The sequence below is a fragment of the Orycteropus afer genome, unplaced genomic scaffold (assembly GCF_000298275.1).
Source record: "Orycteropus afer afer isolate SDZICR_OR568_19922 unplaced genomic scaffold, OryAfe1.0 scaffold00008, whole genome shotgun sequence".
NCBI classification, from domain to species: domain Eukaryota; kingdom Metazoa; phylum Chordata; class Mammalia; order Tubulidentata; family Orycteropodidae; genus Orycteropus; species Orycteropus afer.
The window spans coordinates 22224285-22241759 of record NW_006921595.1 but is presented as its reverse complement, the minus strand read 5'-3'; the positions used below and the strand labels follow the sequence as shown (position 1 = coordinate 22241759).

The 17475-nt window shown below is 37.1% G+C and overlaps 1 protein-coding gene across 1 annotated transcript in view; it reads right to left on the bottom strand.

Moving 5' to 3' along the window:
- CRPPA (CDP-L-ribitol pyrophosphorylase A) overlaps positions 1 to 17475 on the bottom strand; it is a 428617-nt gene that overhangs the window by 315758 nt on the left and 95384 nt on the right. Inside the window, exon 4 of the mRNA XM_007946658.1 lies at positions 11217 to 11321. Within this exon, the coding sequence (XP_007944849.1) occupies positions 11217 to 11321 (105 nt within the window). The remainder of the gene's footprint in view (positions 1 to 11216; positions 11322 to 17475) is intronic.

Genomic DNA, 17475 nt, shown 5'->3' with positions numbered 1-17475 from the left:
CAAATGCCTTTGCATAGTCAATAAAGCACAAGTCAACATCTTTCTGGTATTCTTTGCCTTGAGCCAAGATCCATCTGACAGCAGCTATGATATCTCTTGTTCCACGTCCTCTTCTGAATCCAGCTTGCACCTCTGGAAGTTCTCTGTCAATATACTGCTGCAGTATAGTATACAGGAGTGGCAATATTAATTTCTGATCCAATTGACTTTAAGACAAAAACCACTATACGAGACTAGAAGGACATTATATAATGATTAAAAGATCGATTGAACAAGAGGACAAAACAATAATAAATATCTATGGACCCAATGAAAGAGCCCCAAAAACATAAATCAGACTTTAACAGAACTGAAAAGACAAATAGATGACACTATAGTCATAGTATAGTAAGAGACTTTAATATACCACTTTCAATCAAACAATGAGTTTAGAAAGAAACTCAATAAAGACTCAGAAGAACTAAATAATACAATCCATCAACTTGACCTTATAGACATCTACTGAGCACTTCACCCAACAGCAGCACAATATACATTCTTTTTCAGTGCACATGGAACATTCTCCATGATAGACCATATGTTAGGCTATAAAGGAAGCCTTAATAAATTAAAAACATTGAAACACTGCAAAGTATTTTTTCATATCACAATGCTATCAAATTAGAAATCAGCAATAGGAAGATCAACAGAAAAAGAGCAAACACATGGAAACTGAACAACACTCTCCTTAAGAATGACTGGGTAATAGAAAAAATGAAAAATGAAATTTAAAAATTCCTTGAATCAATTGAGAAAAAAGACACAACATCCAAAAATCTTTGGGACACAGCAAAACAGTGATCAGAGGGCAATTTACAGCAGTAGATGCACACATCAAAAAGAAGACAGAGCCAATATCAACACCTTATTCAAACATCTCCAACAATTAGCAAAAGAGCATAAAAAAAAGCCTGCAGTCACTAGAAGAAAAGAAATAATAAAGATTGAGCAGAAATAAATGAAACAGAATATAGAAAAACAATAGAAATAAAATCAACAAGACTAGAAGTTGGTTCTTTGAGAAGGTTAATAAAATCAGCAAACCACTGGCAAACATAGAAAGGAAAAGGAAAATATTCAAATAACACAAATAAGAAATGAAAGAGGTGATGTCACAACAGAACCAACAGAAATAAAAACAAAAATATCAGGACATTATGAAGAACTCTACTCCAACAAATTTGAAAACCTTGAAGAAATGGACAGATTCCCAGAAATATACTACTTAGCTAAACTAACACAGTGTGAGAAAGAAAATTTGAACAGACCATTAAGAAAAGAAGAAATTGAACAGGTCATTAAAAAAAAATTACCAACAAAACAAGTCCTGGCCCAGATGGGTTAATGGAGAATTTTACCAATCATTCAGAAAAGGGCTGACACCAATCCTACTCAAACTTTTCCAGAGCATAGAAAAGGATGGCATCTTCACAAATTCACTTTATGAAACAAGCATAATACTGATACCAAAGCCAGGCAAAGACACCACTAGAAAAGAAAACTACTGACCAATATCCCTCATGAATATAGATGCAAAATCTTCAACAAAATCCTAGCCTATAGACTCCATTAGCATATCAAAAATAAATAAATAAATGCACCATGACCAAGTGGAATTCATACCAGGTATGCAAGGATGGTTCAACATTAGAAAAACAATCAATGTAATCCATCACATAACTAAAATAAAGGAAGATAATCACGTGACCGTATCAATCAATACAGAAAAGGCATTTGATAATATCCAAAACCCATTCCTGATCAAAACTCTCACCAAAATAGGAATAGAAGGGACATTACTCAACATAATAAAGGGCATCTATGCAAAACCAACAGCTAACATTATTCTCATTGAAGAGAGACTGAAACCATTCCCCTTGTGAACAGAAACCAGACAGGGATGCCGTCTATCTCCACTTCTATTCAACATTGTACTGGAAGTCCTAGCCAGGGTAAAAAGGCAAGAAAGGGAAATCTAAGGCACCCAAATTGGTAAGGAAGAAGTAAAACTATCCCTATTTGTAGATGATATAATCCTATGCATAGAAAACCCAAAAGACTCAGCAAGAAAACTACTGGAACTTGTTGAAAGATTTAACATAGTGGCAGGATACAAGATCAACATCTAAAAATCAGTTGGATTCCTCTACACCAGCAAAGAGGTCTCTGGAAAAGAAATAAGGAAATCAATCAATTTACCATTTACAGTTTCCAAAAAGATAAAATACTTGGGAATAAATCTTACCAGGAACACAAAAGACTTATACAAAGAAAACTACAAAACACTACTTCAAGAAACTGTAAGAGATCTGCATAAATGGAAGAACACACCATGCTCATGGATAGGAAGATTTAACATCGTGAAAATGTCAAACTACCCAAAGAAATCTACACATTCGATGCAATCCCAATCCAGATTCCATCCACACTCTTTAAAGACATGGAAAAACCAATGATTAACTTTTATGGAAAGGAAGAGACCTTGGAGAATCAAAGGACTACTAAAGAAGAACAAAGTAGGAGGTCTCACACTCCCAGATCTCAAAACCTACCATACAGCCACAGTTGTCAAAACAGCATGGTATTGGTATGACAGACACGCAGACGAGTAGAACAGAATTGAGAATCCAGAAATAGGTCCATTGACCTATGGTCAGCTGATCTTTGACAAAGGGCATAAATCCATTAAATGGGGAAGAGACAGCCACTTTAACAAATGGTGCCAGCAAAACTGGTTATCCATTTGCAGAGAAATGAAACAAGATCCAGACCTCACACCATACACAAAAACTAACTCCAGTAGGATGAAAGAGTTAAATGTAAAACCTAAAATTATAAAGTTCATCAATGAAAAAACAGGGGCAAACCAAGGGGCTGTAATTTATGGCATAAATAGGCTATCAACCATAACCCAAGATGCACAAACAAAGAAGATAAACTAGATGATTGGGATCTTCTAAAAATTAAATACTTATGTGCATCCAAAGATGTCTCAAAAACAATAAAAAGAGAACCTACAGAATGGGAAAAAATATTCAGTAATGACATATCAGACAAAGGACTTACCTCTAAAATTTATAGAAAACTCCAACACCTCAACATCAAAAAGATAAACAATCCAATTAAAAAATGAGCAGAAGCCATGAACAGACACTTCACCAAGGAACATATTCAGGCAGCCAACAAACATGAAGAAATGTTCATGATTATTAGCCTTTAGAGAGAGGGAAATCAAAACAACCATGAGATACCACTTCATCCCAGCGCTAACAGCAAATTTCAACAGGACAGAAAATTACAAATGCTGGTGAGGATGTGGAGAGATTAGGACTCTCATGTACTACTGGTGGGACTGTAAGATAATACCACTGTGGAAATCAGTATGGCAATACCATTTGATCCACCAATCTCATTACTAGGTATATATCCTAAAGAAATGAGAGGCAGAACATGAATAGATATATGCACACCCATATTCATTGCAGCACTATTCACAGTAGCAAAGAGATGGCAATAGCCTAGGTGCCTGTGGTAGTTAAAGTTATGTGTCAACTTGGCTTGGCCTGATTTTGAGTGGCTGGGCAGCTATTGTTGTTGTGCCATCGAGTCATCTCCAACTCATAGTGACCCTCTGCAAAGCAAAAACGAAACACCACCCAGTCCTGAGCCAGCTCCATGATTCTTGCTATACTTGAGCCCATAGATGCTGCCACCATGTCAATTCATCTCATTGAGAACCTTCCCCTCTTTCGGCGACCCTCCACCTTACCAAGCATGACATCCTTCTCCAGGGAATAGTCCCTTCTGACAACATGACCAAAGTATGTGAGATGAAGTCTGGCCATTCTCACCTCCAAGGAGCATTCTGGTTGCACTTCCTCCAGGGCAAACCTGTTAGTTCTTTTAGCAGTCCATGGTACTTTCACCATTCTTCACCAACACTACAGCTCAAAAGCATTAATTCTTCTTCAGTCTTCCTTATTCATTGCCAAGTTCCCACATGTGTATGAGGCAATTGAAAATACCACAGTTTGTCTCAGGTGCACCTTAGTCCTCAAGGAGACATCTTTCCTCTTCAGCACTTGAAAGAGGTCCTTTGCAGTTGATTTGCCCAGTGCTACATGTTGTCTGATTTCCCATGATAACACTGGGAAACAGCTCCATGGTGGAATCTGCTGTTGGCAGCTAAGAAGCTGCTTTAGGGATGTGGTCTGCTTCCAGTATATAAGAAGCAGCTTTGGGAATGGTCTGGAACTATTAGAACGCTTGAATCCTTTATATAGATGAGTTATTGTTCAGCAGTGAACCAGGTTGCCTGCTGATCTTGGGACTGTTAATGGACTTGAATCAGTAGACTGTCATATGGTTTGGTAATATTGGGACTGTACCTTTTTAGTTGTCAACTTTGGGTTTGTCAGCCTCAGAAGCCAGCAGCTGCCTGAGTGAAGAAAGCCTTCAGCTTCAGTGGGCCAGTAGAAAGAGGCAGAGCTGAAGCCCAACATCAAGGGGCTTTCACCCAGCCCCTAGAGTCTAGCACTGTGAACTTGAACTACTAGCCTCCAAAACTGTAAGAAAATAAATTCCTGTTTGTTTATGCCATCCACCTGTGGTATTTTTGTTAGAGTAGCATGAAGTAACCATAACAGTGCCCATCAACCAAGGAATGGATAACTAAACTGTAGTACATACACACAAAGGAATACTATGCAACTCTAAAGAATAATGTAGAATCTGCAAAACACCACATAATATGTATGAACTTGGATTACATTATGCTGAGTGAAAGAAGTCAATCACAGGAGAACAAGTATTGTATTAGTCTACTATTATAAAAAGTCAAGGAAAGTTTATACACGAAAGGAAAATTTCTTTGTTGGTTACCAGGGATGGGAGGGGATTGAAGGGAAAATTCCTAGATAGGTTGAAAAAATATCTATAGATACATAGATAAATACATAGAGATTTTCAGTGGTAGGAGGGAGGGGAAAAGGGGAAGCTTTTGTTTTCAGAGCATTGAGTTTATGCTAATGGTGGTAGAATATTTTGGAAAAGGATAGCAATAATGATGGCACAACATGAAAAATTGTCATCAATGTCCCTGAGCTGTAAATGTGGAAGTTGTTAAGTTGGTGATGTCTTGTGTATGTTTTTACCACAATAAAAGTTAAAAAAAATAATAAAATAAAATAGATGCTGAGGCTGCTTATGTACAACCAAATATCTCATGGGATATTGTCTCTTGGTTTCATAGAGCATCCCAATTATTTACTGGCCTGAAGGCTGGCGGTTCAAACCCACCAGCCACTCCTCGGAAGGAAGGTTGGGCAATCCTACTTCCGTAGTGATACTGCCTCGGAAACCCAAGGAGGGGTCGCTATGAGTCGGGGCCGACTCGACGGCACATAACAACAACAACAACAATAACATGTTTAATTTTTCTGTTCTACCTCCTAGTTGGATGTATATTGCCTGGGGTCTTAAAAGTCTGTAAGTGGCCATCCAAGGCACAATTGGTCTCCATGTGCCTAGTACAACAGAGGAAGAATGAGACTCAGAAACAGGAGGAAAACATGGAATATGAGGCTAACTGACCCTATGAATAACTGTCTACTTTGCCATGAGATCAGAACTAAATGATGGCTAGCTTTCATTACTGAACATTTTGAACAAAGATTCCATAAAATTCCCCGGATCAAAAGGGGGAAAATGCAAAACACAATTTCAAATTTCATGGACTCTAGGCTTCCTACAGCCATGAAGGTTTGATGAACCCATGAAAGGATTGCCCTGAGAGAATTTTAAACATTGAACCAAAAATATCCCCTGAAGCCTTCTTAAACCAAACAATAGCTTAACTTAACTAGTGGGAAAAAAAGGTGTGCTTTAAGCATTACGCTTTTTTAAGAACTATCCCTTTGGAATCCAACTGACAACAGCAGCTCGCAAAATTAGATGGCAAACTTAGGGAGTGTGAATTTATGTTAATGAAGGAAAAACAACTCAGAAAATTATGGTGAGAATTGTTATGCAACTCAAAGAATATAATCAATGACACTAAATTGTACATGTAGCAACTATGGAATTGGTGTATGTTTCACTGTGTATATTTTCAACATCAGCATTAAATAATATTATATATAAAACAGAATGCTGTTGTTGTCAGGTGCCATTGAGTTCATTTTGGCTCCTATTGACCCCATGTTCAATAAAATAAAAAACACTGTTTTTTGTTCCATCCTCACAATTGTTCCATCTTGTTTCCATCCTCACAATTGTTGCCATGTTTGAACCTATTGTTGCAGTCACTGTGTCATTCCATCTTGTTGAAGGTCTTCCTCTTTTTTGCTGACGATCTACTTTATCAAACATGACATCTTTCTCCAGGGACTGGTCCCTCCTGATAACATGTCCAAAGGATGAGAGGTGAAGTATCACCATCTTTGCTTTAAGGAGCATTCTATCTGATTTCTTCCAAGACAGATTTGTTTGTTGTTCTAACAGTCCACAGCACATTCAATATTCCTTGCCAACACAATTCAAATGCAGCAATTCTTCTGCAGTCTTCCTCATTTATTGTCAAGCTTTCGTATGCATATGAAGCTATTGAAAATACCATGGCTTGGGTCTTAAAAGTGACATTTTTGCTCTTTTACACTTTAAAGAGGTCTTTTGCAGCAGATATGCCTAATACAATAAATCATTTGATTTCTTGACTGCTGCCTTTGTGGGTGTTGATTGTGGATCTGACTAAAATGAAATTCTTGACAACTTCAATCTTTTCTCCATTTGTCATGATGTTGTTACTTATTGGTTCAATTGTGAGGATTTTTGTTTTCTTTATGTTGAAGTGCAATCCATAATGAACGCTGTAGTCTTTGATTTGATCTTCATCAGTAAATGCTAGAAGTCTTCTTCACTTTCAGCAAGCAAGGTTGTGTCATTTGTATTTCACAAGTTGTGAATGATTCTTCCTCCAATCCTGATGCAGCGTTCTTCTTCATATAGTCCAGCTTGGCGAGGTATTTGCTCAACATACACACTGTGAAAAGATATAGCCCTGGCACACATTTTCCTGATTTTAAACCATGAAGTATTCCTTTGTTTTATTTGAATGACTGCCTCTTAGTAAAACTATAAATTAAAGAGATGGAAGTTCTTTGTTGACTAGATGAAATCTCCCCCAAAAAAAGTCTTTATGAAGTACTATCCAGGCTTGACCATTCAGGGGAAGCTCAGGAGATGATTCTAATCCCTAGGAGTCAGTCCAGTCCTGTGCCCTTCTGCGGTCATCCCGGTGGGATGTTTTCTACCCTGTGCAGTGATTTAAAAGAAAAAAAAAAAAAAACTGATGCTTCCTCGGACCCCAGAGGACCAGGCATGGGAAAATTGGAATCAGTCCTGAACATTTACTTTTTGCATTTACTTTTACAAATAAAATATATGCTAAAATGCAAAATAAAAACCCTCTTGGGGTTTTTAGTGACAGTTGAAATAATACTTCTAGATGAAGTCATGAAAAATTTCAATCATTTCTCACAGAGCCATGGGATAAGCCCCCTGACTTCTGAGACCACTAGGCACGGTTTCCTGTTCCATTTCAGAATCCCTCCCTGCCTTACTGTTGCATGATACTGAAATGCCTTCTGAGAACATCTAAATGTGTCTTTCACTGTGTTTGATTTCTTGGCTCTGCTACCTGAACCCATACCAATTTCAGCTTGATTATACTGAATCTTTTTTTCTGATCAAAATAAAGAAAAATTGGTGGCATCTTTGGAATCAGTATAGAATTAGAACACTATATTTCCAAATGCAGATCCCATGGTTTTTGTTTAAATGGCAATGGAAATTCATATTAAATGATAAAATCACAAAATTAAATTAGAAGTATATAGTAGAGATATTATACAATGTCATTAAAGAGGCTGGGGGAAAAAAAAACAGCTAAAAAAATTCCCAGAATTTGAAGAGGGGCACAAGATTCAAGAGGGGCTTGATACAATGTCTGGAATAAAATATGCCCTACATCAGTATTAGTTGAACTCCAAGGGCCTGGAATTCAATTGGTTTTATTTTTTTTCATTTTTTTTTTTTTTTTTAAAAAGACTACCTTCTTGACTCCCCCAAGGGTGAGGTCCCTGGAGAGGATGGTTGCCAGCCGGGGGTGGGGTGGGGGTGGTGCAGTGGCATAGAGCCTAAGGCATTTGGTACTGCTAATCAGAAGGCTGGCAGTTCAAACCTACCAGCCACTCCTCAGAAGGAAGGTTGGGCAATCTACTTCTGTAGAGATATCACCTTGGTAACCCAAGGTGGGGTCACTATGAGTCAGAACCGACTGGACAACAGTGAGGTTTTTATTTTTTAAAGAAAATATCAAAAGATAGAAAAAAAAAAAGTAGATCATGAGAGATAGAAGGTGGAAGAAGGAAATAGAGAACTTGAAACAATTGCAATATTCGCACTCAAAATAATTTCAATCTTTGTCAACAGAAAATAAATCTGGTAGCATTAAAAAATAAAAAATTCTCAGAACTTCTATTTTAAAGGCTTTTTGCCATCCTACTGCACTACAGGCCCTTTCAGAGTCTTAAGATTGCTTGGAAGCATATCACTGTTCAAACTCGTCATAAGGATAGGGTTCTCCCACGCCCCCCGCTTTGGAAGTGTAACTCTGATGTAAATCCTGCTGGGCCCAAGAGAGTATGTCACCACTTAGCATATACAAATGACTTACGAGAAGAACTCATAAACTGTGGCAAGGACACTCACTGTAAGAGTGCACTGGACTTGTATAAATAGAAGAGAAGCAGAGAGAAAAGATATGTCTGAGAACTAATATCCTCTTGCTGGAGGCATCAGGGAAAAATGAGCATTTTACCAAAAATAAAATAAATGTGTGTAAATGGAGTGGAAAATTCCAAAGGCAACGTGTGATTTTCAACATTTTTATCTGCATGTTGTTGTTGTTATGTGGCGTTGAGTCAGACCCGACTCATAGCGACCCCTCCTTGGGTTTCCGAGGCAGTATCACTACGGAAGTAGATTGCCCTATCTTCCTTCCGAGGAAGGAGTGACCTCAGGGCCTCAGGCTGTCAGCTGCCACACCCAAGGCTGGCAGTTCAAACCCACCAGCCACTCCCCGCCAGGTAGCCAGGCTGTCTCTTTGGGGGGACCTCTGGTAGCATAGCGGCTAAGGCACTTGACTGCTAACCAGAAGGCTGGTGGTTTTATCTGCATAGTCTTTTGCAATTTTAATGAAGGCTCGAAACATCCATGAAAGGTAACAATCATACACTCAACAACATCAAAAAATGAAGCCAGAGAGGCTTAATATGTTAGTAGCAATAAAATGCCTCAGAGTTTCCACAGTTTTACTTGGCTTTCAAATTAGATGTAGTAGGCAAGGAAAGGGGGTTCTCTAGAGATGTGGGTCTTTAACAAAACACCTAATTGGTAAAATCTTCACAATTAAAATGCATATCACCATCTAAGCCATATATATAATGATGATAAATAAAATTAATAAAATTCTTGCCTAGTAGATGGGTATCCTTAAATGACCAATAATACTACGTGATTTTCTCTGTCACCTCAAAATTTTAGAAACTTAGAATTCAACATTTTACAAATGTCTGAGATTATTTTAGCATGCAGCAAGGCCCATAATATTACAGTGTAAAATGTTTAATCAACTCGTAGACTTTGTTTTGTTTTGTTTTTAAATCAATTAAGAAATGTGCTTATGGACTCATAAAATCTTAGAACAAATCTTTACAAATCAGATTTAGTTGCATGTGTTATAAAGATTTCAAAAGACTACAGTCACTATTTCAAAATCAGCAATACCTATTTCAAAATTATGAAATGGCATTATAATTCCAATTCAGAATGTACTGTTCAATTCGATATAATTCTACCTAAGGAAACAAAGGAGAATAACATTCTAAAACACCCCAACCACAACAGGAAGCTGAAGTGTGATAGTATGACTACTTACTTTCAATAACCAATCTTTTCCCTCCAAAAGAAATATGTTCGCCATTAGAAGAATTGGGCCTTGCTGCAGGATAGAGTCCATTTCCTCATGGGGACAGGGGCGAGGGGGTCAGGCCACCTCCCTCTCTGGGCCAGAACTCTGGAAGAAATTCTTTTAATCCAATTAAATTGGAGCTTCCAGCCAGGGTCTGGAAGGAAATGTTTCTTTGTGGGAAGTGTCATTAGAGCCTCAATCCAGTTCAGCTTTAGGAAAAGAGTGAAAGGATATACACATACAGTGTGATAGTGGGAATTGTGTGTCAACTTGGCTGGGCCACAATTCTGTGTGGTTTAAGCAGTTGTGATGTGAGTTATTCCCACGATGGGACTGGATGTATATGCTTTGAGTAGCCAATCCATTGAAAGGGAGTTTCCCTAGGGGGGTGGCCTGCTTCCAATATATTTATGGACATCCTGGGAAAATGAGACACTCTTCTGTGGATTGGGATCCTGTTGTGCTGCCTACAACTGTCCATGAGCAAGCAATCCACCATTCATTTGGCCTAGTGATTTTGGATTCATCATTTGCTCCTACAGCTGCATGAGTTGGGAAGAGGCTCCAGCTTGACGTTTGATCCAAGAACTTGGGATTTGCCAGGTTCAATAAGTGTGAGAGCCATATTCCTAAGATAAATTTCTCTCTCTATATTTATATATAAGCTTTATTTGTTTTGTTTCTCTAGAGAACCTGACCTAACACATACAGCAAGCAAAACAGAAAAAAAAAAAAATTAGTTAAATAAAACATTATGTGCTAAAATGGAATGTGTTTGTATAAACTAACTCAAAGTAAGTTTTCCTGAATCCAAGCAATAGAAGGGATATCATACTTTGTTGGCTCAGTAAATCCAATGAGACTTATTCAGTTCCTTTAAATTTCTAGCATTCATAAATGCATGTATACCTCCACATACATATACAAGCATGCCTGTACAAACACACACACACATACACACAGACACACACACACACTTCTACCTTTTTTCTGGCAATAGTAACTCTTTCAGCATAAAACCAAGTAATTCCAAACTACTTCTCCATTTTCTGAAGTATCTGGGAAGTCTTTGTAATTGCGGAAGTGAGTCTTTAGGAATGACCAGCAAGCAGAGACCACAGCCAGAGCAAAGCATCATCTCCCTTACCTTCCAGAGGTCAGGTGATCCTTCTACCAGTTTGGCTTTGGTGTGACAGTATTTTAGAGCCAACTGCAAGCACTCAGTTCCAAATTCCAAGTCATAGTCACTACACTGGTGAAAAATAAAAAAAAAATACAACAACAACAATAATAATAATAATGATTTAGCAAGGAAAATACCATTTTAAATAAAAATAAACCTTTTGTTTCAAAATCAATTGTAAATAAGAAAAGAAGGGCCTACATAATCCACAAATGATTTAGTCAGCTACTAACTAGTCAATCATGTGATAATCCTCCCTATGACCTAAAAAAAAATAATAAGCATGTTACAATTATTATTAAGAATTTTCACTTCCTCAATAGTTTCATGTGGCTGATAAATATAATACTTTATTCCCCTCAATTATAGGTCAGTTTTCCAAATGTGTTTATGAAATGTGTGAAAATATGGTTGAGGATTGCTATATTAGAACTCTTGACTGAACAAATATCTGTTCACTATAAAGCTCAAATCCCCTATCATATTCATATCAAAATATGTTCATGTCATTATTATCTTACCCATTTAATATTTAAAATATCAATATATCTTTTTTGAAGGCTTTATAATATGAAATTTTAATTCTGCATATGGAAACTGTTCAGCTTTTCACTGTAAGAAAAATTTAAAAGTCACTTATGGATTTAGTAAAATATAAGTAACATTATTAAGTATTTTAGCAGACTACCAAAATGACTAAACAATAAGTCAAGGAAAAAAAAAAAGCTGTTGTCAGGGCAATTCCAATTCCTAGGGACCCGTGTCTGTTACTGTGTGTGTTACCATATTCCACAGGGTTTTCAATGGCTGACTTTTTAGAAGTAGATTGCCAGGCCTTTCTTCCAAAGCAGCTCTGAGTGGACTCGAACTTCCAAGCTTTCCCATTAACCCTCTGTAGCACCCAGGGACTCTGAACAGTAATATAATGTAGTTCACCTGAATTATACTCAATGAGTACCTATCATCTCCAAACCATTCTTAAGTACAAGCATATAAAGATAAATAAAATATCACGAGGCCTGCAGGCTCAGGATCATAATCTCAGACAACATCAAGGTGAATTGGCATACAAAGACATTGTTCTACATCCTAGTTTGGTGAGTAGCGAATAGGGTCTTAAAAGCTTGAGTGGCCATCAAAGGTGCAACTATTAGTCTCTTCCTATCCTGAGCAACAAAGAGTAGATAAAATCAAAGATGCATGGAAACAATTAGTCCAAAGGACTAATGGACCACACAAACCCCAGCCTCTACAACCATGAGACTAGAACTAGGTGGTGCCCGTTTCCACTGCCAACTCCTCTGAAAAGAATCATAATAGGATGTCCTGGATAGATTGGGATGAAAATGTGGAACAAAACTCAAAATCATAAAAAAGACCAGATTCACTATTCCAATACCCAAAATCATAAAAAAGACTAGGCTCACTATTCTGATACTGACTTGTAGTCCCTGAGACTACATCCCTTGGATGCTCTTCAGGCCTGGATCTAAACTTCCCTGTGTCTCATTTGTCAGCCAAACAAGAGACAATCTCATAAAATGAACAACAACACTAGGAACCCATGCACTCTTTAGAACAATCAACTATATGAGATCAAAATGGCAGGATTTGCCCAGGGATAAAGCTCAGAAGGCAGTAAGGGATAGGAAAGAAGGATGATTGGAAACAGTAAACACAGGAAGGAAGTGGGAAGAGTGCTGTTACACTGTGGGGATTGCACTCAATGTCATGAAACAAAATGTACTGTTGAGTGGAACACCAATTTGCTATGTAAACTTTCACCCAAATCACAATAAAAAGAAAAAAAAAAAAAAGATAAATGAGACATGTACTTTGTCCTCAGGAACTCAACTTTGAAGAAGAAAGCCTATATATATCAGATATTTTGCAATACAGTGTGACACACACAGCACTCTAACAATGTACAGAGTAGCCTAGTCGACAGAATACTTAAGCCCTTTGGACACTGTTATCAGAGATCCTCCAAATAAATAGTTCAGCCCAATCAAATTATAGTGAAGTCCACAGTCAACAGCTCCAACCTACGGAACTCACAAAGTCCAAATTGTCTCCAATAATTAAATATGAGCAGAAAATTCAGATTTAACTGACACTCAAGGAAAAATTCTACTATTAAAGACAAGATCAAACGACAAAATAATAAATAATTAAAGCATTTTTGAGGAAAATGAGACTATGCATTTTAATATGTGTGTGTGTGTGTGTGTGTGTATACACACACATATATGAACTCTGGTAGCGTAGTGCCTATGGCATTTGACTGCTAACCAGAAGGCTGGAGGTTCAAACCCACCAGCCACTCCTCAGAAAGAAGATGGGGCAATCTACTTCCGTAGTGATACTGCCTCGGAAACCCAAGGAGGGGTCGCTATGAGTTGGGTCCAACTTGACGGCACATAACAACAACAAATATATATATATATATATATATATATATATATACACACACACACACACATATATACATAAATAGCCCCAGGAGACAAAATATTTGCAATCATAAAATAAGACAGGATAATATTAAAAATGGTAGTAAGTAAAGGGAAACAAATAATTAGATAAATTGTCCAATATCCAAATAAAAAGCTTAGAATGAAAGAAAATAAAAAGTTAGGGAAGAAAAAAATAATTCAAGAATAGTCCACAAATGGAAGACATGAATTTCCAGATCAAAGGAACTCATGAAATACAAAGTATAATGGATAAAATGGATGAAAACATACTAAGCCTAACCAAAAAAAAAAAAAAAATGTTTCTGACAAAAAATTGAAATGGCTTAGGAACTCTTAATAGCAATAATGAAAATGAAAAGATCATGAAAAAAAAAAAAATGTTCACAATCCTTAAGGCAATTATTTTCAACCTAAAATTCTATTGTCTCTCAATCAAGTATAAGGGCAAAATATGGGTTTTTCCATACAGTCAAGTTCTCAAAAATAAATGATACTCCCCATGCACTCTCTCAGGAAGCTACAGGAGCTTAGGCTCCACAAAATTGAGGGAGTAAAATGAGAAAGATGAAGACGTGGGATACAGAAAGCAGGGTACCCAACACAGGAGAGGAGCAGAGAGAACTGTAAGAATAACAATGAAGAAAGTCTCAAGGTAATTGCTGTTCAGGAGGCCAAATGCAAAGTCAAGTCAGAGACTGTACTTCTAAAGAGTAGAGCCCACAAATAGAAAAGATGCACAAATGAAGAATTAATAGAAAGCAAATACTCTCTGAGATTTATTCTAGGTTTGAAATCCTAGGACCACAGTCTTAAGGGACAATTCAGTCAACTGGCATAATCTAATTCACAAAGTTCATATTCTGCATTCTTGTGAAATGAGTAGTGTCCTAGCAGCCATCTAAGTTACAACTGTTGGTCTCTACTAATCAGGAGCAAAAGAGTAAGAAGGTAAACAAAATCTCAGAGAAGAAACAAATCAACAAGGCTGATAGCCTACACAACGCACAGCCTCATCTACCCTGAGACCAGAACTAGATGGTGCCCAGCTACCACTACTAACCATTCTGACCAAGGTCACAACTGATGGTCATGGATAAAATGGGAGAAAAATGTAGACCAAAACTCAAATTCTTAAAAAAAAAAAAAAAAAAAAGGGAGGTGGGAGTGGAGGGACTAGACTAATTGGATCAGACTAACAGGATTCCATAAGACTACCACCCTGAGAGGAACTCTGGTGGCGTAGTGCCTAAGGCATTTGACTGCTAACCAAAAGGCTGACAGTTCAAACCCACCAGCCACTCCTCAGAACGAAGGTTGGGCAATCTACTTCTGTAGTAATACTGCCTCGGAAACCCAAGGAGGGATCACTATGAGTCGGATCCAACTCAACAGCAGTGAGTTTTGAGACCACCCTGAGATATTCTTTAAACCTTGAACCAAAAAATATCCCCTGAGATCACCTTTTAGCAAAATAACAGAATGGCATAAAAAATAAAGGATATAGCGCTCTACAAAAAACTATCTACTTCCGTAGAGACACGTCTCAGAAACCCAAGGAGAGGTCACTACAAGTAGAAATTGACTCGATGGCAGTGAGTTTAGTGTTTTAATCTGACCAAAAGCTCAACATTTATTCTACAGCAAAGAAGAGAAGATAAGAGGACAGGAAAACTAGAGTACTGGAAATGGAACAACCAGCACACAGTTAAATAGAATGCTGATACATTGTGAAAAATGTAACTAATGTCACTGAATAATTTGTATGAAAGTTGTCAAATAAGAACCTAACTTAACTGTATAAGTTTTCATCAAAAACAGTAAAATATTATTTAAAAAAAAAAGAAAGAATGCATAGAATCTCTCTGGAAGTTCCCAGAAGAAACTGACTCTGGAAAGGAAGACTAGTGGACAGAAGTGGTAGGAAGACTATTTTTTGTGCTTTTTGCCATTTGTACTCTATTCTTACATTACTTATCCCATTTTTTTTAAAATGTAATAAGTATATAGTATAATTTAGTAGGCAATAAAAATGTTATATTAATAAAAGGTGCTTACAAGTAATAGTTAAGAGTTTTGTTTCCAAACATATATATTTAATAGTTTCAACAAATCAATCTGATGTTCTATGATAATTAAGTTGCAGAATATTTAAAATTCTAAACATCTGAATTTGCAAGTGAGTTCTAGAAATAACAGCAAATATGTATCATTACTGTATTATGAAATATTAAGTCTGGCTACCATTATGGTTTACCATTATGGTAAACTAGCAATGAGATATTAATTTTCTCACATGACAAAAAACTCATCTTGATCTTGCTTTTTCCTTTCATAACAGGAATTTAAAGCAGTTTCCAAGCTTTATGTTGAAAATCATACTTTATTCATAAGTAGGTTTTGCTGAAGGAACAGAAATACATACTCACTGAGGTGAACACGGGAAGGAGCTCTGGTGGCGTATAGTGCCTAAGGCATTTGACTGCTAACCAGAAAGTTGGCAGTTCAAACCCCTCAGCCACTCTATGGAAGCAAGACCTGGCTATCTAGTTCCATAAAGATTTATTGCCTCAGAAACCCAAAGGAGGTTGCTATGAGTTGGAATCAACTTAATGGCAGTGAATTTGTTTTTTGGGGGTTTTAGTGAACATGGGACCCTGTTGCCAAGAGGGTAAGAGCATGGACCATGAAGTCAGACAAACTTGAGTTCCCACTGTGATGATGCTGACTAACAAGCTGTCTGACCTTAGAAAACTATTAACTATGCTGGGCCTCAGTTTCTTCCTCTTTCAGGAATGGAAGATAAGAATAATTATAAGGAATAAACATGATAGCATATGTGAAATATCTGGCACAGGGCCTGGTTTATGGCCAGTCCTTGGTAAAGTGTGAATCACTATTGGTCATGAATTTAGATAGCTAACCATACAAATCAGATTTTACAGAGCAGCCAGAAGAAAATTTGTAACATCAAATAGTTGTGTAGGACTCTATTTTCTCTGAAGGTATATTGGACATAGCTATGATCAAGTACACAATCTTTCCCTTACAAAAAAAATATCATTAAGAAAAATTACTATGACCAAGTACATAATCTTTTCCTTTTGCTTTCCCTTACAAGTTTTCATTTAAAAAGATGGAAGAAAAATTGCTATAATGAAGCACACAATCTTTTCCTCCTGCTTTCCCTCATAGTAAGTTCTCATGAAACTGGAAGAATAATGATGGGAAAAAAAAATTTAATTACAAATATAACATTTTTTTCAATTGTAACCCTTAGAGTAATGGCTATATTTTGAAAAATGTTTGAAAATTCTTACATACTTGAAGTCTTTTTATTATAGTTATAGTGATTTCTGGAGGTTTTTTTTTTTTTTCCAATATAATAGTAAAGCTAAGTGGATGTTTATTGGCAAATAAAATAGTAAGATTCTATAGTAAACCTTCCTATACTGTTTATCCCTTGTTCATAGATCACCACCCTACTGCTAACCTCCTTCACTGCACTTTCAACTATATCATCCTCTCTGTTCTTCTGCAGTACCCTCAAATTCATTAATTGGTTCTCTATATCCTAAAACTGAAGGAATACCAATTATCTTGTATGGCTCTTTCACGGGACCTAATATTTTTCCAGAGAAAGGGGTAAAACCCAGTCACTAGTGCTCAGAGGGCTCCCTTGTTACCCTCCCGAGAGGGACCGGGTCTCCGGGAGCAAGGTAAGCACGGGCGGGCTGGTGCTTACTCCA